Raw genomic sequence first — 22,684 nt, 5'->3', positions numbered from 1 at the left:
ACTGCTGTCCAAAAGGACTGCCTGGGGTATTTAAGAATGATGTCTGGGGGGTTATCTTCCATCCTAAAGCAATTGAGCAACACATTTCAATGTATTGTGTTACACATTTGTTACACATTTCAATGTATTTTGAGCAGGAAATTATATTTGCCTAGGGAATTGTTTCCGGCCTATATTAATATTAACAACTTCAACTAGATTTATATTAACAACAAAAAGGATCAAGGTGGCTAAAAATCCCTTAATTGATGATGATTTGGATTTAAGTCCTGTACTTGAAAGGAACTGAAGATTGATCCCAAGCTGCTACCAAAGGTGAGTTTAATCTTGGCTCTGCAATTAAATATTAAAGATAAATCAATCCTTTGCCTGTAATCATTGTAATACAAGGAGTGTGACAAGAGAGAATAGACCACTGGCCCACCCCAGGCAGTTTTTGAAAGGTCCAAGAGAGCTCCTCTTCAGCAGTATTGAATTCAGAGTTGGGAATTCGATGGGCAGACTGTTCGATTGTTCCAGATATTCCCAGCTCCCTGAGAAAGGGAGCATTGCCTATATTCACTCTTACTATAAATATATATACTTGTTCTTTATTCCCACTTGTGTTATTCAGTCCCTGTTTCACTGTGGACTCTAAAGGTCTACATGAAGTTCAATTCTATTTTTTTCAGTATATTCTGCGATTAGAAACACCCTTCTATCCTCTAATTTTTAAAATTTGCAAAATTTGCTCTGTGACAGGTCCTGAGAGGCCCTGAATTCGCAGCAGTTTCAATCGCATTTCAAAACCGATGCAGAAACGTGGCTCTGATCTCAAAGCACAGAAAAACTGAGTTCACCTCTGCATCAGTGTTCTCAATGAGAATCGGTACTCAGAGGCATTTAAGTCCCCTGGTGTCTTTGAACTGTGACTTTGCCTAATGATATATTAATACATGCTGTTAAATATAGCTCTGAATCCCTGCTCCAACAGACCAAGAGTGCACTCATTTCTAGCTCTGTCCATCACCCACCCACTGGACTGAAAACATGTAAATGTACCCCTCCTACCCTTGGCCCTCATGTTTGAGCCAAGAAAGACTTGCGTTGGGGGGTGTTTTTTGTCAGATCAACTCAAGGACGCCGAGATCTCGGAATATCACACCCATGTTTTATTTTGTTTCCACACTGCATGTGCCGACGTGTATTTAAGTTGTATGTTATTTAACTTTGTTGTTGTGGCTGCTGTTCTCTGTTTATGTTTCGGTGTTTCCTTAATGTCTTTTTATTGGTGCAGACAAGCAAATAAGCATTTCATTGCACTTGTGCATATGACAAATAAACTGAACTGAACTAAAGCCAACTGGCACAAACATTTGCCACCGATTCAAGTTTTCCTAAGCTGGACACTGCGCTGTGCCCGAGACTTTGTATTCTTCTACATGGTGAGAGCTCATTGAAAACTGATGCCAGTGAGGCTAAAACAGCCTCCAAGAGAAGTTCACATATGAAACCCAGAGTTTAGTTGAAACATTATTTAACATTAAAGATTTTCTCCAAAATGTCCAATAACCTTATTTGAGATTTTTTAAGGTTTTCCGAAGTTTATTATTTGTAAAAACGTTTGTGTGAACTACAGCTCCGTCATCAACTTCAGGACTGCTCCACGTATAATCAATTTCAGAAAGATTATAAACCGAGGGTCCATATTTTTGTATGGGCATCGGATTTTGAAAAGGCAGTGAAAATCTGACATCTATAATGGGACATTTTTTTGGTAACCGTAATAAAATCAGACACAACCACAAAAGAGAGCCCAAACAAACAACACTACACAGGCCTTAACAGTCAATGGTGAAATACAGTCTGACTCCACAACCACAATTCCTCAGTGGAAAAACCCCAAATCTCTTCATTCCCTCATCCCACAGTACCTCCCTCTCTGCTGGAAGCTACTGAATGTTGTGCACTGCTACTTTGCTGTGTGCTTTGCATTAGTACTGATAAGAAGTTAGCATGGTGTCATGGAGGCATTGGAGGTTAGCTTTATGGCCTCACAACTCCAGGGTCCTGGGTTTGTTTCCAGCTTCCTGTCTCTGTGGAGTTTTCATGGTCTTCCAGTGTCCACATGAGACACACAGATTAGGTTACTTTAACCTTTCCACTGGGGGAAGGGGAAATTAAGGGAAATTAGTACTTTGTTGGTCGGCTCCCAGGTCAGCCAATACAGGCTATGGCTGTTGTAGAACAAATTCAGTTCAACAGGCCAGGGATGGAGAGGAGATCATTTGATGAGAGGCAGACTAAGCATTAATGATCACTCTAGGGACACTTTTTGTTAAAAGCTACAGTACATCTTATTAATGGATGAGTTATACATCAAGAGTTCTACCAAATCAGTTTTAAATTGTGCTCTTCAAGCTTCAAACAAACACAACAAAGCCTACAATCCTGATGCATACCATGTCCAAGCCGTTCAAGAGAGAGGCTTCTGCTTAGACGTTAAGAGAGTCTCGATGGGTTGGAGCTCATAGGTGAAAGACTAAATGTAATCCTGAAAGGAAAATGGCTTTCATGCATCAAAGGGTAAAGGCATCAACCCCCACACCATCTCACATGAAGAGGAGAACAGCACAAGGTGCCTGAGAAAGACAAGGCTGGGGAAAATAGAAAGTTAGGGGTAACAGAGCAACGAAAAGTGAAGACTAAATGGGCTATGGGCTGGACACACTACATGAAGCAGATCAGAAAGGGACAAAAGGAAATCATCTGGAGGACAAGTCAGGCCAATATGGAGGCCTCATGGAGAATGGGGAACAGGTTTATAAGAATCTGCCTTTCAAGTACTGTCAAGGGTGCAAACAGTGGATCTGGATCCATGGCCTTTGAGGAGGCCTTCATTCTCTGATGATGAGGAAAAGTGGGCTCCTGCACTCTGCACTCGCAATGGCTGAAGGCTCATGCCCAAAATGTTTCAGCACAATATCTTGGAATAGAACAGAAGTTCTAATTCACATGGCATTACAATGTGTTCATAAAGTTATTTGCATAGATATGTATCAGAGAATTTAACAATGCTGATTATTATTGTTACCACCTACTACAACCATTAAAAATAATTTAAGATCTTACAATGTTACACCCCCTTTGAATCTTTGAGAAAAAAAATAGGAACTCGGGTTGAAAAGCACAGGTGTGCCAGAGATGTTCTATTATCGTCACGGACATTACAGTACGTTACTGGCCTGCTCTGCCCTGCACCGACATGCCAACAAAGACAGGAAGTGATGCGTGACGGAATCGCATCTCAAGGACGGCCCTCGCTGAGGGCGACTGTCGCTGCCCATTAAAGGAAAAGCAGGCCTGCCGTTGGGGAACGGTTGCCCTCCTACGTCCTGTCATCAGAAACGAATCAAACCTCTTGAATTTTGCTGGCCTATGAAGTCACCATCAGTCATCCACTGGCCCAAATCTGCACTCTTTAAGGTCAGTCTTCTAGCAGGAAACTTTAAACCTAGCACATCTGTCCTTGCGGCTACGCTACCCAAACTCCCCAAATGAACGCCAAAGGTAAAGAAGAGGAAGTCGGCAATACTTTGAAGTATTCCTTCAGGTCCTGCTGTTCTATAGAAGTAACAAAGCAGCAGAGAGAATCATCTAAAAATAACTTGCTCTGGGAGATCAGGTCAGATATACATTGCATTGAGTTCAAAGGGATTCCTCTGTTCTTTGACCTTCACCTGCATTGATGTGTACAGTATGTATCCAAGGATGGAATGTGTTGCTACAGTGGTGCAGCCCAAGTGGAAGCACAAAAAAAAACCTAATTTGAAATGTGTTGGTGCCACTGAGGTGTTGATTCTGAGAGAGGGGGTGGGGTGAGGACTGTGGAGGATTTTATAACTCTTCAATAAATCTGGATCACAGACAAAACCTACAGTATATTTCCATTTCAGGAAAACAAGTTAGCTCAAGTCTCTTTGGATTGCTTCAGTACACAAAGTACAGAGACAGAGGATCAGTACTGCCTTGTACTTCAAATCACTACTGTTTTACTGGCAAGCTACCGTTCTTCAATGTACCTATGTGACAGTTTGATGAGAGAGAAAGATCCTTACTTGACTATTTGTTAAATAGCTCACAAATTAGACCACAATGAACTTAAAACATGAAACATGGCATGCCAGGAGAAACCTGAAAAATGAACTAGGTCAGGCAAAAACGAATTGATTTCCATCTAACCCTAACCTCATCAAAGGGCTGCAAATCCACCTGGTTCTGATGTCCTGTAAGATGTCAGGACAGGGCTGGAAATCTGTCTCTGCTCCAAATTTATTGAAAACACCCAGCTTTAGAAAATGGGGCAATTTGCTCACTTTCTTTGCCAATAGTCAGGGCCACTGAACAGCTGATCGACACAAATGACCTTTCATTGAACTCTGATCAATACAGATCGCCTACTGTACTTGATATTTGTACAGTTTATTACAATCTGAGCTCTAGAATGCAATAAGGTGAACAAATGGCAACAGTTAGTTATAGAAATAAAGGAACTGGAGTAGCCTGTGTTATCATGAAGCCCTTTAAAGACACCTAAACAACCTGCTGGGTTGTGGCTCTCCAGGCTTTGTGCAGTGACAGCCACAGTCCAGTGGGTTCCTCAGGCCATTAACAGCATTGTAGAAGCCATTCTACAAGCTTCTCAAAGCTTCAGTTTTTGAAAAAAGCAAATTAATTTGTTCAGTGAAAGCATAAAAGGGCAGAAGCTATAATGGAGAGCTACAGTATTTGTGTTTTCAGTTCTTTACAGGAGTGAACAACTGATTAAGAAGTCAAAGCTGTTCTAAAGTTTAACTTTGATGATTTAAGACCAGTAAAGTATGGTTGATAGCATCTGTTCAGGAGAAGGGCTGGTGTACTCTAGGTCAGAGGTTGGCAAACCCTTCATTCAACTGCAGATCTCCCTTCCAGTTAATCCTTAAATACTAAAATGATCTTCTGCACCTGCACCTGGATCAATTAGGCAATTAGGAATTAATTTATCAATTAACATACTGGAAGGAAATCCCTACAATGGCTTGGACTGAAGTCCAGACGAGGCTCTTTGTCTTTTCCCCAAGGTACAGCGTACAAGACAAGGTGGATACAATATGAGAATTCACAATGACTAAAGTCAGCTCAAAACACCAATTCAGACTAAACACAGACACCATGAATAAAGGACAAGTTAAAAACATTAGGAATCAGGACACCCGACCAGTTTGGATCATCTGACTGAAACCATCTAAGATGTTACAATGAATCACCAGTGCAAACCAAATTCACCCCAAAGGATGTTGCAAAATTAAAAAGCGCTGTATACAGTTGATAAAAAAAATTGCTTGGGGGAAAAACTGCATTTTAACTAGAGGCATGACCGAAGTGAGAAATCCTGACAGCTTTATTTCCCCTCCTTGAAAACAAGTCTAGTGTAAACCTCACCATATACATTTGAAATAAATGCCAGCTCCCATTTCTTACACATTCAGTTTATTAAGGTCTTACCATTTGATCTGAATTTACTGATTAAAAAAAAAGTTATTCAACATTTCTTAACTCATCGGATGCAGACTGTCACACCATCACTGGTCCAAGGTTACGATACAATAATACACAGAGGATCCTTCCCTCTGCACTGTAAAGACTATTACCAGTAGTAGAAGTACTCTGGTATTTTACAAGAGAGTAACATTGTATTTTATTTCAACCTTCTGTCCTGTGTTAAAGGTTTAACAAGTGCCTATATATGTGTCTGCTTATGTCTTACTCCTATACTGTATGTGCTTTTAAAATGGATCTATGTAGAAATGCAACCACTGAGCAGCACCTTGCCACTCTAGGATCACCTACACACAGACATTGCAGGTCAGAGCCCAGGTTATTTTATGGGGCATTTCAGAGGCAAAACAGTGCGTCTGAATTGTGAGCCTGCTCGTTGACAAAAGCATACTCGCAGACCAAAAATGTAATATCACACTCCACACAAACACATTCTACAAAAGTAACAAGGGACTAGGGGGGAAATTTCAAACTGGTAATCTGGGATGTAAGTAATGGCAACTTGTATGTTGGGACATTTAGGATGTGCGACAAGGAAAATATTGCTAAGACACTCAAAAGATGCAACAGTATCTAGTTTCTCCTTAGTGCTAGACATTTTACAGCTTACCATTGTAAGAAAGTCGAGGCTTGCTCAGACACATGATGAAGTGAACCTCCATCTCATTGGATGCTACAGACTTGGAGCAAATGGGGCACTTGAAACCTGCAGAGGAAACAAGACAGTGCGATATTCAGGACGGGGAGAAACAGCCTCCGGAAAGCTGGACAACCATCCCTCCAACCAACTCATGAACCTCAAACCTAAATGCCCACTGCTTGACCTTACCTGCTGCCACCTGCATACAGTACATTCACAGACAGGAAGCGTTGATACTCCTGTCCAGGTGAAAAGGGCAGAACTGTGCACGATGATTTTGCAGAAGCCGATTTTGGACCTACTTTACGGGAATGTCCGTATGCCTGTTATATAAATGTATATAACTAGAATGTAAAATAGATGTAGTTCTACTGTTATAAGTTAAAATATCTGAACTCCTAAGAAATGTAGTTGTGTTAATCAATTCAGTAAGTCACAAACTGAATGCATTCCTGGACAATCGAAGATGCTGTAAAAAGTGCTGCCGCTGCAGTAGGTCCAATGGTTAAGAAAAAAGACTCTGTGACCCCTGAGGTTCCTAGTTCAACACCTGCCACTGTCTCACTTCCCTTCATGTACTCTAGTCTTTGGAGAATAGGCAAAAGCTCAATTTATAAAAAAAAACTCCAAAAAAAGCAATTATGTCTCATTTCCCCCCGCTATCAGATATGCCACACACAAAAAAAAACAACATTTGAAATGAGTCAAATTCCAATTTGCTGTATTTTCATTAATTCCAATTTTATGTTTTGAAGTTGCCTATATGAAATGCCTGCTATTGCCTTCTGTTAATTAACACATCCCTTTGATCTGAACAGACTCCTTCTCAGCAGTGAACAATACTGATCAGCTGTGCACACCGTCTGAAGCTCCCGTTGGCTGGAGGTGAATAAAGCAAATTGTTTAATCACGCTCGATTTCCGCATTAATTCAGTTCAGGGCGCATGGTTCAGAAATAACACGTACTGTATGAAATACTGAATAATAATAATAATAATAATAATAATAATAATAATATAGCACAGATGCATGCTATTGTAGATAAAACCTTTCCAGCACCAAGATGACTTTACCAGATTGCTTTTTATAGTATGACGTACACTATGGCTGTTACTTCACCAGGACAAAAACAAGTAAAGCTCTGTACAAAAGTGCCTTTTTTTAAAAACAACTTTTAACAGGATTTGGTACCATCTCAAAAAACATGAATAGGCTAAGCTAAATTAGGACAGAATTCCAGAGAAGATCTACTGACAAAACATACAAGGATAAAAGAAATTGTGAGTTTAACAAACCACATGCAGAGGACTCAACTAAACCTCTTGAATTTCTAGCACTTGCACAAATGCTCAAAGTCATCACTAAAAGACCTTAACTGCTCAAATCACAGCCCCAGGTAAAGACATGGCCGTCATGAGATATTCTAGGGCTGTAAAACCCTTGTTTTTTTCTTGAAGCACATGCTACCCAACATTTTACTTAGTGGGGGGGTGCCTGATATTTTGTCTTGTGGGGCGCAGTGGGGTTTCAATGTTCTGTACAGCAACATCAGACTGTACCCCAACTCAAAAGAGCTCCCCGTTATAAAACCGTGATGACAATGAAAGAAAGGCAGGTTAATGCAGACTATCAGTAAAAGACATACTGTATCAGTGCAGCTGGGGAAACACAGCTGTGTTAGAGTTCCAGGCTAGTCTGCAATGGAGACAACACTACTAAGGGAAACAGGTTGCATAGCAACCTCTTATGCTTGAAAGCACATAGGGAAGAAGGTGTTGCATATGTTTCAGCACAGAGATTAACTCCCCAGAGCAGGACCTTGTGCTCAGGCCCAGTGTCACAACATGACCGCATCACTAAGCATGAAAGCCCAGGCTGAACAGAGACATCAAGAGGCAAACAGTATGGCACCAGAACACACACGCTTAGAAAGAGAAGACAATGTCTTCAGGAAGTTTGATTTCATGAAAAACAACCTACAACAGCACAGGAAACAACAAAGTAACCATCGTGAAGAAACCGAGGCAAAAAACTCCCCACCTCTTCACACCGAACCAAGCCTGTCTGTAACTGTCCAGCTACTTGATTCATTTTACTTTCAGAAGCTGTTTCCCTTCATACCTGTTGTGCTTCAAATAAGCCAACTGCTTGTAATATATTACAAGTATTCAGCTCAGCTTATATAAAATAACAAAGATGCATGGATTCAGATGGCTAACAGGAGAGCCCACAGCCCATGAAACCTGGAGCAGATCAAACTTGCTAAGCAGTGGGTGTCGGCTCTCTTTTTCTGCTTCGCGTTTTGCTCAGATCCTTGCAGCTGACCGAATAAGGCTTTTATTTATTTTCCATTCACTATTTTTCCTTCAGTCAAACAAATGTAAAGAGAAACTATGTTAAAACCATGTTTGACCTGTGTGTATACTACCAAGCCCAGTGCTGGTTAAAGGGCTGATGAACATATTTCTGTAGATTACTTCCAATATAACTAATTCTTTAGCATGTTCATTAAAAAATCCACTGTGGAATAGAGACTATAGGAAGACAGAAAAGACTGCAGCAAAACAACCACATCCGACTACAACTCTGATATAGCATTTTCCCCTCTACTGCAGTTCTTAGCCTATTGAGTGTATTGACTTTAGTGCTTAAGTAAGAACAAAAGTTGCAAACAAGATGAGGCCATTTTTATCTATGTAAAAAACTCCAGAATATGGTTCAGAAGACCTGTTCTTCTCTGGCTGGCTATTCCAGTTTACAAGGAAATTAATAATATTAATACCTTACACTTATATAGCATTTTTCTGGACACTCCACTCAAAGCGCTTTACAGGTAATAGAGACTCCACCATAATGCACCAGTACGCTCACCACACACCACACACCACACACCAGCTATCAGTGGGGAGGAGAACAGAGTTATGAAGCCAGTTCATAGATGGGATTATTAGGAGGCCATGATTGGTAAAGGCCAATGGGAAATTAAGCTGGGGTAACACCCCTACTCTTTTCAAAGACACCCTGGGATGACAACAGAGAGTCAGGACCTTGGTTTTACATCTCATCCGAAGGACGGCGCCTTTTTACAGTAAAGTGTACCTGTCACTATACTGCGGCATTAAGACCTACACAGACCACTGGGTGAGCACCCCCTACTGGGCCCACTAACACCTCTTCCAGCAGCAACCTTAGTTTTCCCCAGGAGGTCTCCCATCCAGGTACTGACCAAGCTCACACCTGCTGAGCTTCAGTAGGTTGCCAGTTTTGTGAATTGAATTAAAGAGAGCTGTTATTGTAGTTATTTCAGGAAGGCATTCAACATAATGAAGAGGAATAAAATGTCATGTGCTTGTTATTAACACCCTGGGGAAGCTTTGTAACACTTCAAATTTTACACAAAGATCAGTGCTGCTCTAGGAGCATTCTATGACAAAAGATACTCTGCACACAGCAGCACAATCTTTTGAAAACAGTTTCTAATGAAAACACATTAGCTTGTTTCTTTTTAAAAAAACTAACATTTAATTAAAAAAATTTGATTGGCCCAATGTGCTTATATAGTGGTGTAAAAACTTTAGACAATTGATTTAAAATTGACAATTGATTTAAAATTGACTGATGGCAGGTGACAGAACTAACCCAAAAAACACAACATTTAAAACACCTGAAAATCCAGAACAAAACCAGACCAAAGTAAGTATTACTAACTGAGGAACAGCAAAGCTTCGGACAAATGAATTGCTTTATTCCTGAGCAATGCAACCCAGGAGGTCTCCCACCCAGGTACTGTCCAGGCTCACAACTACGTAGCTTCAGTGGGCTGCCAGTAGCGAGTTGCAGGGTGATATGGCTGCTTGCTAAAATTGTGAGCTCCAGGTTGCTGTGCACTTTTTCACTTGACAAAGTATTGTTTTAAGCCAATGGCATTGTGTTCTTGCTTTATACACGGCACTGGATTTAAGGCCAAAGCAGTCAAAATAGTTTTCTTCCTTCTATTCTGCCTCCTGGACTGCATCAGGAATCTCTCTGCAGCTTCCATCTGCTGTGCCCTGCATGCTGCTCCAAGCTGCGTGGTACAGACAAGGAACTGCAGGGCGGAGGAGTCAGGAAGAGGGTAACGCATAGGAGGACAGGAGTGTTTGTGAACTCTGATGTCCATCAGCGCATTTACCATCTCCATGCCAGCCACATAGATTCCTTTTTGAGATGTCACCCCATCCAGAAGGCCTACAGATTGCCTCACAGCGATCTGGTCTGCTTAAAAAGTACAAGAGCTGCCTGTCGGCGCCGATTCGTCACAGCCTCTGCTGGAGACTCGGAGAGGCCCTGCATGTTTGTGTGTGTGAGCATATATCTGCATGGATGATAGGAGAGGTCATCAAGCCAACTTCTCTGACAGCTTCTCTTCTTTCCTGACAGCACTAGGAGTAAGGGGGCAGCAGACCCTTGAGAGAACTGGAGTTCAGTGAGGGACTCCAACACAAACGGCATGGAGGCACATGCCACAGCCTCACAAGATCTGTTGTTCTGAAACAGAGAGATGAGGGACAGGGTAAGGAGGCAGCGCAGAGCCGAGGGAGGGACAGGGGAGGCAGAACAGAGCCGAGGGAGGGGAAACGGAGGCAGAGCAGAGCCGAGGGAGGGGAAACGGAGGCAGAGCAGAGCCGAGGGAGGATCAGGGGAGGGAGGCAGCACAGAGCCGAGGAAGGGAGAAGGGAGAAGGGAGGCAGCGCAGAGCTGAGGGACTCCTGTCAGGCGCAGACAGGAGGGAAAGCTGAAGAGCAGCAGGCCTGTGCCCTGCTGCGGAGGACTGCGATGCGAGGTCTAAGGAGGCTGGCAGCCCAAATGGTGAAGCACTGTGAGGCAGGAGTAAGTATAGTCAGGAAGTCCAGCTCCCCCCCCGCCCAGCTCTTTTCAGCTCGCAACGGCTGACCCACTTTTTCACTGGCTGCTATTTTGAGTGCTTTGCTGGGCTGCGCAGGGAGGACGGCTCCCTGAACAGCATGGAGCATCAGCGAGAGAGGTGGAGCAGGAGGCAGAGAGAGATGCACGGGCGCACTCCAAACCAGACCACCCCACGGACCAGGAGAGGAAGGCTCTGCATCTGGTGAATTTACTGCCAGTGCCTCGATTCTATCTGTACACCCAGGAAGCTCCAATTCCATCTGAATACCTGAAAAGAGCAATCAACAAGTACTCAGGCTTAAAGGCATTTAAGCACATTCACACAGGTTCCATGTTCTGGGTCAGACTAATACTAATTAAGACTAATTACTGTAATTAGTCATGCATCAAAGGCCCAAATGTTGTCTAGGAAAAAATCTGATGTACATACAGTACAGTACATACTGTACTGACTTCCTTATTTCTTCAAATGTATCCTGAGCTGAATATGAACATCTGTTATGACAGGCTATAACAACAAGTCAATTCAGGTTTTTTATTATTATTACATGTCTATTTCTATCTATATATGACTGAAAATAGGGGCTTCTATCGTTTCACTGTTTAAAGAATATTGTACATTGTATTGATACTGTATGTGTGTGAGCTACTCTGTCCCAAAATGTGAAAATTTCAATATTAAGATTTAAATTGGCAGATATGTTCTTGAATTTATTAAATCACATTTACAAAGTCAACAGAGAACTAAATGTTGACTATGGCTCAACAGCAAAAATTAATAACTTGATGTACTGTAACACAGCAGCCTCAGAGAGCCAGGTTTCAGGGCAGTGGGTTTACATTTTAATTTTGCTGGAGTTCTCTTATTTTGAAGCGGTGCAGAAAACATCATTCGGACAATAAATCAAATGCCCTCAGTGCCTTCTGAAGCAGTCGGCCAATGAGCTTTCGCTCTTGAAAAGAAATACATATTATTAACGAGTCTGTTGACAAGCATTTTGGGCCTTAATTCAGTCTTTTCAAAACCAGAAGAAAGTCTTTTAAATCTCACTATGTCAACCCAATTGAAAGGACAGCTCTGAGAAGACAAACCCAGCCCTAAGGGGTTGGGAACTGTGCCACAGTAGTTCCACTGGTGATGTAGCCGAATCACCCTCGTTTCAGTGTCACACAGTTTGCTGCCTGCGCCCTGTGCTTCCTCTTCTCTTGCTTGCTGCAATGACTTGTCTTAGCAGCCTGTTTTCCAAAGACCCCAGCCTACAAGACACAGGAACCAAACTTTCATTTCTACCTCTTCCGGGTTGTGACTTCACACAGGCATCTCCATTCTCCTCATACCACAAACACAATCTCAAAACAAACACAGTATGTGCTAGCTTGCAATTGAAAAACTGCTTCACTGCACAGCTTTGAAACTCTGCAAGTTTACCTTGTTCCACACAGCAGTTGACAAGCTGCTGAACTGATTTGCACTTTGGGATCAGGCTATTTACCCCACAATTAACAATTCCTTGTGTTGCAGGAAAGATGTACTACAAAGCTCTGCAGGCAGTCCTGACTGAAACTGCAAAAAGTTAAGATTGGCGTTTTATCATTATTTCCCAAAAATCTAAGAGCAACTGTGGGTGCATTATGACATTGAGCATCAAAGAAGAAGACTCAAGAGATTCGAACTTGTGTTGTCCTTAACGCGACACAGAATACATCCAGGTTAATGAAAATGAATGCGAGTCATTAAAGACCATCATCAGACCAGATATTTGTTTTAAGGCCAACAAGAAAGAACAGTGTCTTCCCACTGGGAGATACTAAGAAGAGTTCACTGAGATGGGTCATTTTTGTGAATACCTTTCCAAGTGGTTATTGTGGTTCATGTAAGGATTCACGAGAGGTTCTTGAGAAGATGAGACTATTTGCAGCAGCTACAGTAATTGTGTTTCTACTAGTTCACTGATCCAAGTATTGCATCTACATGTTTTGAATCATAACAATATGGCAGCCCAGCTTACTGTAGTTCCAGACACCCAAAGCTCACTGTAAAAAGAAGTATCAAATGTTAAGTACCTTCTTCTAATTGTCTTGCGTCTTTGTTGTGCTACTACTCCTGACATCGTTATCTGGTTTGACAATGCCAAAGACTTGAAGCAAAACCCCTTCGTTTTTTAAAATTCTCAGACAAAATCCTAATCTGTCCATAACTCAGAATTTATATCTGAAAAAACAGACTCAACACGAAATGAAGCAAACATACTGTGTTGTGTGTCAGTTTGGGTGCTTACCCATTTCTATATAAAGTTCTGCGCAGTAATCACCCAAATTCTCACTGACTATGGTCAAGAGCCACTGGGTGCCTCTCCACTGTTCTACCCCTCCGCCCACCTCATACCAGTCGTACAGCAGACAGGCAGCAAGGGGAGGCCATCACTTGACAAGAACAAAGGTCAGAACAGAGTGGTGTGGGATAGAGCAGTCTGTTCCAAACACAACTACACGGGGAAGATGACAGACTGAAAGCCTCTGACTGTGCTTGAGCTTGGAGAAGCGTGATTCATTCCTCAGGTCAATTGCTGCACTCCCATTTTAAACCACTGTAAATGTCGCAGACAACTGAAAAATGCAGAGGGCCTTGGAGCAGCAGTTATCCCAGTTGTCCACCTGATTGCAGCTGGTAGATAATTAAAGCTGAATCTGACAAACTAATAGTGAGGCTGCCTCCTACTGTAACATGGCAAATCACATACCCCCCCCCCAAAAAATGAAAAAACTTGGGACGGCCATAATTGACGAATGTAACAGACAATAATTCTGTCTTTCTCCTCACTTCCCTGATCCATGGCCGAAAATCTGAAAAGCCGAACCTGGATGACTTATGATGCAGCAAGACGGTAACATCTCTAAGCCTTTGGGAGTGTGCTTTTAAAGATGCCTGCAGAGATCCTGGGAGAACATCACCATGGCAACTGGAGGTACAAATTCTGTCACATTAATGATGCAGTGTGTTCTGAGCACCGACAGCTGTAGAGCCACGGTTTATGTCAGGTGTTTCCTCTTTTCTCCTGCTATTCCACTTCCTACATGTATCACCCATCAAACAGACATAAATGAACACGGAAGCAGTTTCCAAACATGACAAACAAGCCAAAGTTAGGAGCTGGAGTCTGGACACCTGTTCCATTTGCAAATAGAAAACGGTTTAATCTCTGCACAGGAGTAACTGTGAGCAGAAACCCTCCATCTATCAGCAAAACTCTGCTTATTCCTTGTGAGGGTCACAGCACCCCAGAGACTGTTTTGGAAGCAGGGGATGCAAGTCAGGACTACAGCACGTAAGGGTCCATAGTCCGTGATGGGCTGGGAACCTGGAGAAAACCCATATAGGCTCATGGAGAACATGCAAGCTCCACACAGAAGGGACTCTGCTCCAGAATCGAACCCAGGACCAAAGTGCTTACAGCCACAAGCAGGAATCAAGTGAGTAAAGCGGTAAACTAATAAGCCAATGTAATCACAGTGGAAAAAGTAACATTGTGGGCCTCATACAAAAATATCTGTACTACCTCCAGTTCATATATGCTGTATGTTAGCATATCTGTATCTGGTGGCCCCCAGTGTCCTTCTTTCCCTGTTCGGATTGATTCCAATTGGCCCAAACGGGCCAGTGAAATGACACGAACAAATTGAGCCAATACATCACTTCCTTAATCTAACATGCTAGTAGTTTAGCACTCAGAGAATAATCTATTGCCTGAGAACCTGGGCTCAGTCTTCTAAAAAATGAATGAGGAATTTCAGAATAGCTGACATTGCTGAAAGTCCTTCAAAGAGTTTTGTGCAAGTTTGTTAAAAAAAAAGACACCAATTTCAAACAGGATTAATGACAAAAGGCCACAATTAATCAGCAAGTACGAGTACAACATTATTTTTACGAGCAATATCTGTGAATTTAACAGAATTTAACTCAGAACTGTAGCTCTCAATGCATTACCTTGGGTTTGTTTCAACTTGCTGCTACTGTAGGAGAATATTTCACTTTATAAAGAATAGTGGACAATATTATATGTTGAATGCATATCCACCTTAAAAATAATTGGTGAATAGTTGGCAAAGACCGTCTGGGTTATTATTTTCTGACCCTTTCACAATACTAAATACCTCAGATATACAGTATTTGCATTGTTCTCCTTGAAAAACAGACATGCTATACTGTACGTTGCTTTGAAATGTTGCAAGAATTAATAAGCCCTGAAAGTCAAAACACTTCAGCTCAATTAAAGCATGCTGATCTTATTCCTGGCTTTTTTGACCTTGAGATACAGGACTGCTGCTTCCTCAGACTGAAACTGAGAGCTGTATATGAGCACTGTCTAGTTATGTATGGTAATCTCTCATCCAAAGAATGTGTTATTTGGCAATTCTACACACTATCCTGCATTACACAACCCAACTGAAGTACTGCTTCTCTCTTCTGTTAACATCTATTTTTGAAATGACTAGACAGATGCTGACTGACTGTTTGGCCTAGAACCCAGAAATGTGTTTTATCCCTGTTGAGAGAGCAGAGTAGTCTTAGATAGCCAACATCAGTAGACACCCAGGGCAAGGAAACAGCGATAATCTACTCTCTCTGGGTTAACCTTCCATGTGGTTGAAATTATGGGCACTATATTCAAAATACTGGAGCACTTATATCCCTAGTCTGTAACTCAGTTGCAACATTTCAAATAGGCTATATTAAGAAGACAAAATGAGAAGAGGCCATTTGGTCCATCTGACACTGCTGGTTGCTAGTACCTAATCGATCTGATCTCAGCCAGGTTATCGGCTTCCATAATGCAGCTAGTTAGCCTGTTTCAGACTCCTGCAGCTGCTGAATTATTATTGAGGATTAAAATAATGTGGAGCATCGACCAGAAATAGTTTCAAAATATTAACCAGGACTTTTAGCAATTAATAGGGTTGAGTTTACACAGTGGTTATAGTGGTGTAATAGCACAGATGAATAAGAATTTAAGGTGCTGACTAATGACAAATCTGTCATTACTCTCCTTGCATATAGTGTGTGTAGCCTGCTCTGTTCATCCTATAAGTGAGATCTGAAGGCCTCTGTGAGTACTGGGGAGTGACTCAGTGTCACACCCTTGTCTTATAATGGAAGACACAGGCTCATTACCAAGTACATTCAACAGTTCAAATGGACAAATACCGTAATATTATTAACTCCATTCCCTTACCACAGTACAACTAGACCAATTTTACTTTGAAATGGCCTAAAAAAATGACTTGTCTACCAGTGTAACGGAGTTACTCCGCATAGGCTACAGGTGTGCAGACTCATTCATTTATGCTACACTACCCTCACCAGCAACCACCATTCACAAGCCATTCAACTTTCGAGCAAAAGCAACGCGACAATCTGAGCGAAACACAGGGTCATCTAAAAAAAATCTGTGCGACAGCTAAAAAGGAAACATTCTTTTATATGGGGGATGAAAGCTACTTCCAAGTCCATGAGTTTAGATTTAGAAATGTCTCAGTAAAATGCAAGTTTATGTCTTAAATGTTTATGTCTGCAATGAAGAACTACGTAGTCCATCATTAGACATGTAGCGTCTATCCTGAATTGAAAGAACACTGTAACTAACTGAAGGTGCAAGTTTAGGGGATTTGTCTTTTCCTTTAGAATCACACTCAATTTCATGATCGTGCTCTGACCAATTGTGATTCTTTAATTTTACAGTTGTGTTCCATTAAACTGCTTCAGGAGGAAAGCCTTTGGCCAGCGTGCGATACCTGCAATGAAACATGAAGGTGAAACAATGGCCCCTGCTATAATGCACAAGTGACACAATTGCCTCTTTTTTTCTCCAAGTTGAAAACATGATACCAAACAGAGCAACTGTGATTGATTCCAACATTAAAGCCTTCTATTGGCTGCTGTAGTATTTGCTGATTCTTTTTTGTACAGTTTCATCAGATTACCTAGTAACATAGTAGGGTTCTTTGTTGCTTTACAGCACGACTGAGACAGAAATACCATATTAGAACTCGATTTTTGAATGCCTCTTTTGTGCACTTCACTACTGCTGACAAGGCCAGACTTGAGATACCACAGAATTAAACCTCAGCCAGCCTAGTACAGCACCACCCACCATGGTAACTGTTGTCAAGTCTACCTTTTCAATAATATGGCAGGTGCAGAGAGAACTGGATGGAAAACCGAAGAACTGTCCAGCAACAAGAAGCGTCACAGAGAAAATGATGGGTTTCTGTTGCCAGACATCAGCTTACAAAGAGGTCACTACTGCTCTGGGTAAGATCAAGGAAAGAATGACTCTCTCCACCCAGCTTAAAGCGAGTTTTAAATATAGGGTCCATGGAGCCGTAATCACTTGTGTGAGGCACAGGTTCACTGTGCTGAACCCTTCTGTGTGACACGTGAGGTTTGCCTAGACACAGAGGCTGAAAGAAAAGCCATCTAACTTGTGAGCAGGAGAAATGGGTCTGAAGAGTCTGAATGTGTCAACCAGGTGCAGGGAGACAGTGTAAAAATGTCAACTGCCTTAAACATGCATAAGACAAATGAGGGTCAGGTTATCCCAGAATTCCGTTTTTTCATGTTTGGCATTGTAGCTTACCAATTCTCCTTTCAGGGAGCTCTGCCATGCTGCAGTATCAGAGCATTGTGTGCGTGGACTGAGCAGCCCTGTGTAGGAATCCTAACAAAAGTGTCAGACCAAGATAATGTCTGGAGTAACAAAGGGAGACAGGCTCATTTCCCTACAGGATAAAGGATGGCAGCAACTCTTCCAAAAGACTCTTACAGTACATCTCATACTGCTTCCTGTAGGCCTGAATTTATTTACTGAAAGAAATACCTTTGAAGCTAACTTCAGAGCTCCTGCATGAATACAGGATCTACTGTTCATCACAGCATTTCTCGCTTTAAAATAACAAGAGCAAAGGATTGAAACCTTCCAATTGATCATTCGTTTTTATATTATTTATATTTTCGTCTCAAGGGTGTCTGCTAGTCATTTTACATTATAGCAAGTGAACTGCAGAAACATTCCAAATCACACAGGCTGTACAAGAGATTGAAAGTATTTAAAAAGCATGTAGTTAACAGGCCAGAGATAAAAGACTTCAGCACAAAACATTAGATAATTTCAAGTATTTACACACCAGTTGCAAAGAAAGTGGGAGCTAAACATTTCAAATGGGGTTTTATAGTTGACGAAGATATACTGTATTGTGCAGGAGGTTAGGTCTCTTAGAATTAATATAAGGCAAAACCTCAGGCTTAGAATGTCAATCAAATTACCACACAGTTAAGGAATGTTCTATAAGAACCATTCAAGCATTTTATAAGGATCTCAAATGTGGGATAAAACTAACCCCGTAATCCAGGGCTACATATCCCCTGATCCTTCTAATTGACTCCACTGCAGTCTCAACATCAGCACCTTAATTGTTATAGAGAGCCTGTTAAGAGTCCAGTTCATATGTAAGAAGATGGCAGAAAGGATTTTATTGACTGAAAGGGTTTAGATCGCACCAGTGTAAATCTTGGATTAAGCAGGTTTAAAGCTCTGAAATTCAACGAAACAATGAATTCAATAATGCAAGGAAGACAACCTACACAACATGTTAATATCCATTAAAGAATTATAAAAAAGCTTATTAAGTTAAAGTGTTATAATTCTGTGAGGAACCAACACTAAAACGGATAATAAAGACGTGGCCTTTATTTTATTCATGTAATCTATACTTGTTATTTTATTCAAACGATTCCATGCTAAAGGAGCACACAGGGACTTTCAGTAATGTTGTCTGGGAGCCAAGCGAATTAGGGAGGAAAGAGTCGTTCAACTCACTTGGCTTGTTAGTTTGAGCGTAGCTTAATACCGCAGAATTCCCACCATGGTGACTCTTAAAGGATTCCACAATCATCAGCTTCTGCAAATTTTGTTGCAGAATTGCAGACATGCCCCCGAAGACACATACTGGTTGGAGCTCAAGTCAGGTCTCTGTGAGCCTAACACAAACATACTGTATATAACATCAGATAAGTCAAATGGAGAAAATGTGATGGACTGTGGTCCCATCCAGGATGTAGTCCTGCCCTGTGCTCTGTGCCCTGTGCTTCCGGGAGCGGCCCCAAGTGTCCATGGCCCTCATCAGGAATTAGTGATTTTCCGATAATGGGAGGATCCCAAATACAATAGTGCTTGGAGCCTCAGAGGAATATTTAGAGATTCAAAATGGAGACGGATGTTAATTCAACATTACGGATGTGAAGCATTACACACAAGTTAAAGGACCTGGAGCAGACAGCCCACCAAAAGGATCCGAGCCGTTAACTTCGATTTATCTTAGTCCTTCAACAATACATGGCCATGCGGTACAGGATTAAAAGCAGGGCTTTATCAAAGGAAGTAATGATTATGCTGTACAACACTCCACCAGATTCTGTTGTGCAATTGTGTCTAATTATGGCTACCACCTACTAGGCAGTCCCAACAACAGTGCCCAGAACAGCGCCTATTAGAATGAAGGACTGTCTTTGGAAGTGACATCCAACTGAATCGTTTGAGTTTGGGATGTGTTGGTCGGGCAGATCTCAGGTCTTTAGAATTATGAAAGGGTCTGAAAACTAGGACGCAGGCAGCCTTCACCAACTTAACAGAGAGAGTAAACCTAGAGGACGCCAAGAGAAACCAAGTGAGGAGCAAATTCACCCTCTGGCTTAAAAAACCGAGATGCCGCCAAGCAGAAAAAGACATGGGTGGATGCAAGAAAACACTGGCAGGCACCGATTCTCTGCGGTGATTTGAGGAGATTCTTTAAATTACATTCAGGTGAAGCCCACCAACAGTATACAGCTTGGAGCTGAAGATGCCGTTGTCATAAATTTGACCATTTTAAGTTGACCACTCAAGGACACTCTCCATTACACAGGCCGAAATAATCCAGCACACTGAGCAGTAATTCTGCCATGATGTCAAGCCAGTTTGATTTTTTTAATTACTTTTCATGCCAGATACAGGGACACACCAGCACTGTCTTTATAACATTGTATAACATGAGAAATACAGTACAACATATGCGGATTGTGCCTCTTACAGTGCTCTAATTAACCTAATTGGCAACTGATGCCTTTGTACTACCCGGAGCAGGTCATGACAGTATGTAAACATGCCTGGAAGAACAGCCAAGCCTCTCTTCAAGGGCAGAAAATAAGGCTGTTGCTGCAATAGATAATTATATATATATATTTTCATTCTTTTCACAATACTGTACATGTTCAAAGCTAATGCTGCTGTTTGAAAGCACCCAGTGAGTCCCAAGGTTGGAATGAATAAAACCTTCCATCTTAAAGGTGTAGGAAAATTTAAGACTGGAGACAGAAATACAATTTCCTGACTTTGTGGGTCAGAAGGTGATGATTTACACAGGACCCAATCCTTCGTTCCACAGGAACAGCTGACGTAATATTTCACAACATGAAAAATGACACCATATCAATGCACCGATGGCCAATTTCTGGAACGGGAAAACAAGTCTTCCTCTCATAAAAGCTTTTGCATCCCGATTTATTTGGATGCATAAAGAATGAAGTCCTGCATACATAGACAGACACAGCATAGCCTTAGAGAGCACCTACTTCTCCCATCACCTCTGTAACTGTTCCAGATATAAAAGAGCAAACAAAAAAAACTCTTGAAATGATGAGTCAGGTTGAACAGAAATGGACAGACTGCAGTTTGTTCTATAAAAAGAGAACCTACATTTTCAATTTTATGTTCACACTACAATTAGCTAGCAGTAAAATGTATTAATCTTTTTTTTCTTAGTATAGGTTTCTGCTTTGTCTTAATGTGTTTGGGGAACCCTTAAGGTTTTATTCGCATGTGTTTACAAAATGACTAAATTCTTACAGTGACTACCAAAGTTTCATTAGAATTTTCGCTGCAGAAAAAAAAAAACTTCTAGGGACTTTCTCGTGTACTCGTGTAAGTCGATAATTCTTTCCTGAAAGACCCTACATGGAGCTAGAAAAGCTGATCTGAAACATACCAGACAGCCAGGGTAGCTCCAGACCAGTGCAGATCCAACCTGCACCATGTCGAACGCATTCGAATGTAGTGAAAGACCACTGAAAAGGAACACCATTGAAAGGTATTGAAAGACGAGACTCCATTCAGCTCACCTGGTACATAAAATCAGTGAGATGAGTCAATCCAAGGCAAAGGAAATTGAGGGGGGGGGGGGGTCGGAGACCACAACTGTACCACAGCTATTTCTGCTGCCTGAGTTTTCCTCAGCTCAACAGTTCACCTTACAGAATTAGGAATAGCAGTTCCCATGGAAACGGCAGAAGGAGAGAACGTTGCTTTTCTCCATTCTCAGATTTTAAAACCTCTTAATTCTGAGAGCGAAGGAAATTCTATTGCATTCTCCCACACAATCAAGTGTCCCATTCCCCTAATATTACAGTAAGAGCTACAGACTCGCTAATGGCTAACTGGCCATTTTTTTTTAACTACAAGTCTGTCAGGGTTCACTGCTACTACCTCCGATACAAGCAAACCAGCTTCAGACATGCTACCCCACCGAAATGTCATTAATAGCAGAAAATGGGGAAAACTCCATTTTGCATATCACAACACATTGTTCCAGCGGCTTAAGCAGAATGCCTATAATTTCCCTTAAAATTGTCCCACATCCTGACATGTTTTTAAACTTAAAAAGAAAGCTTGGTAACATGAAGTAGGCCAAACGGCACCTTCATCTTGCTTATTTGATTGTTAGCAGCTTAATGACCCAAGAATCGCATCAAGTCATTTCCCAAAAGAGACTGCTGTTGGGTAAGGAGTGTGTCCCTCCATTCCAATCATGAAATTTTAGAAATATTTTTAGAAATCGTGGGATCCTTAGTTTACAAAACTCATCATATCAGCGGCCCATGGAGAAAAAACGATGATTGCAGACATGTCAAACAGATGTGAAAGATCACACTGGCACTTCACAATATCTCGCTTTCAGAGTTCCCGAGCTCCGTGCCCAAGACCTACCTGGATAATGAAAACAACAATGTGGCAGTATTGGAAAACATTTACCCCCCCTCCCCAGCCTCAGTCGTTTGTATTCTCCAGGCGAATGCTGCAAAAATAAAGCTCCAGAAAGACAAATTGTTTTTCATTACCTGTCGCTCAGGGAGACTTTTTTGTGATTAATGAGATTCTAACAGCTCTGAGACTGCCCTGCTGATTTACCTGAAGAGTTTCCACAATCTAGCCTCCACAGAAATCAAGTACCATCAAGCATCCTGGTAGCAATGTCGCCAGAGTTCCTCCAGAGACAAGTAACCCATGTTGACCGATCTCAATGCTACATATCTGAGGAACCCAGACGACGGAACCAAAACGTCAGAACTTTCTTTTTCCAGTCAGATATGTAATAACAGAAGGGACAATAAAACCAGGATGGCAGTTTGATGTCTGCCGTAAAACAGATAACTGAGTTGGCAGATCTACTAGACAGAGTGCATGACACACTTGG

The 22,684-nt window shown here is 41.6% G+C and overlaps 1 protein-coding gene across 1 annotated transcript in view; it reads right to left on the bottom strand.

Moving 5' to 3' along the window:
- The window catches only part of znrf1 (zinc and ring finger 1), a 50,806-nt gene that overhangs the window by 13,691 nt on the left and 14,431 nt on the right, over positions 1–22,684 (bottom strand). Inside the window, exon 2 of the mRNA XM_006641179.3 lies at positions 6,188–6,283. Coding sequence (XP_006641242.1) covers positions 6,188–6,283 — 96 coding nt within the window. The remainder of the gene's footprint in view (positions 1–6,187; positions 6,284–22,684) is intronic.

This window comes from Lepisosteus oculatus, chromosome 20 (assembly GCF_040954835.1).
Source record: "Lepisosteus oculatus isolate fLepOcu1 chromosome 20, fLepOcu1.hap2, whole genome shotgun sequence".
In the NCBI taxonomy this organism is placed as follows: domain Eukaryota; kingdom Metazoa; phylum Chordata; class Actinopteri; order Semionotiformes; family Lepisosteidae; genus Lepisosteus; species Lepisosteus oculatus.
The sequence above is the reverse complement of the archived record's forward strand: the minus strand, read 5'-3'. Positions and strand labels throughout refer to the sequence as shown.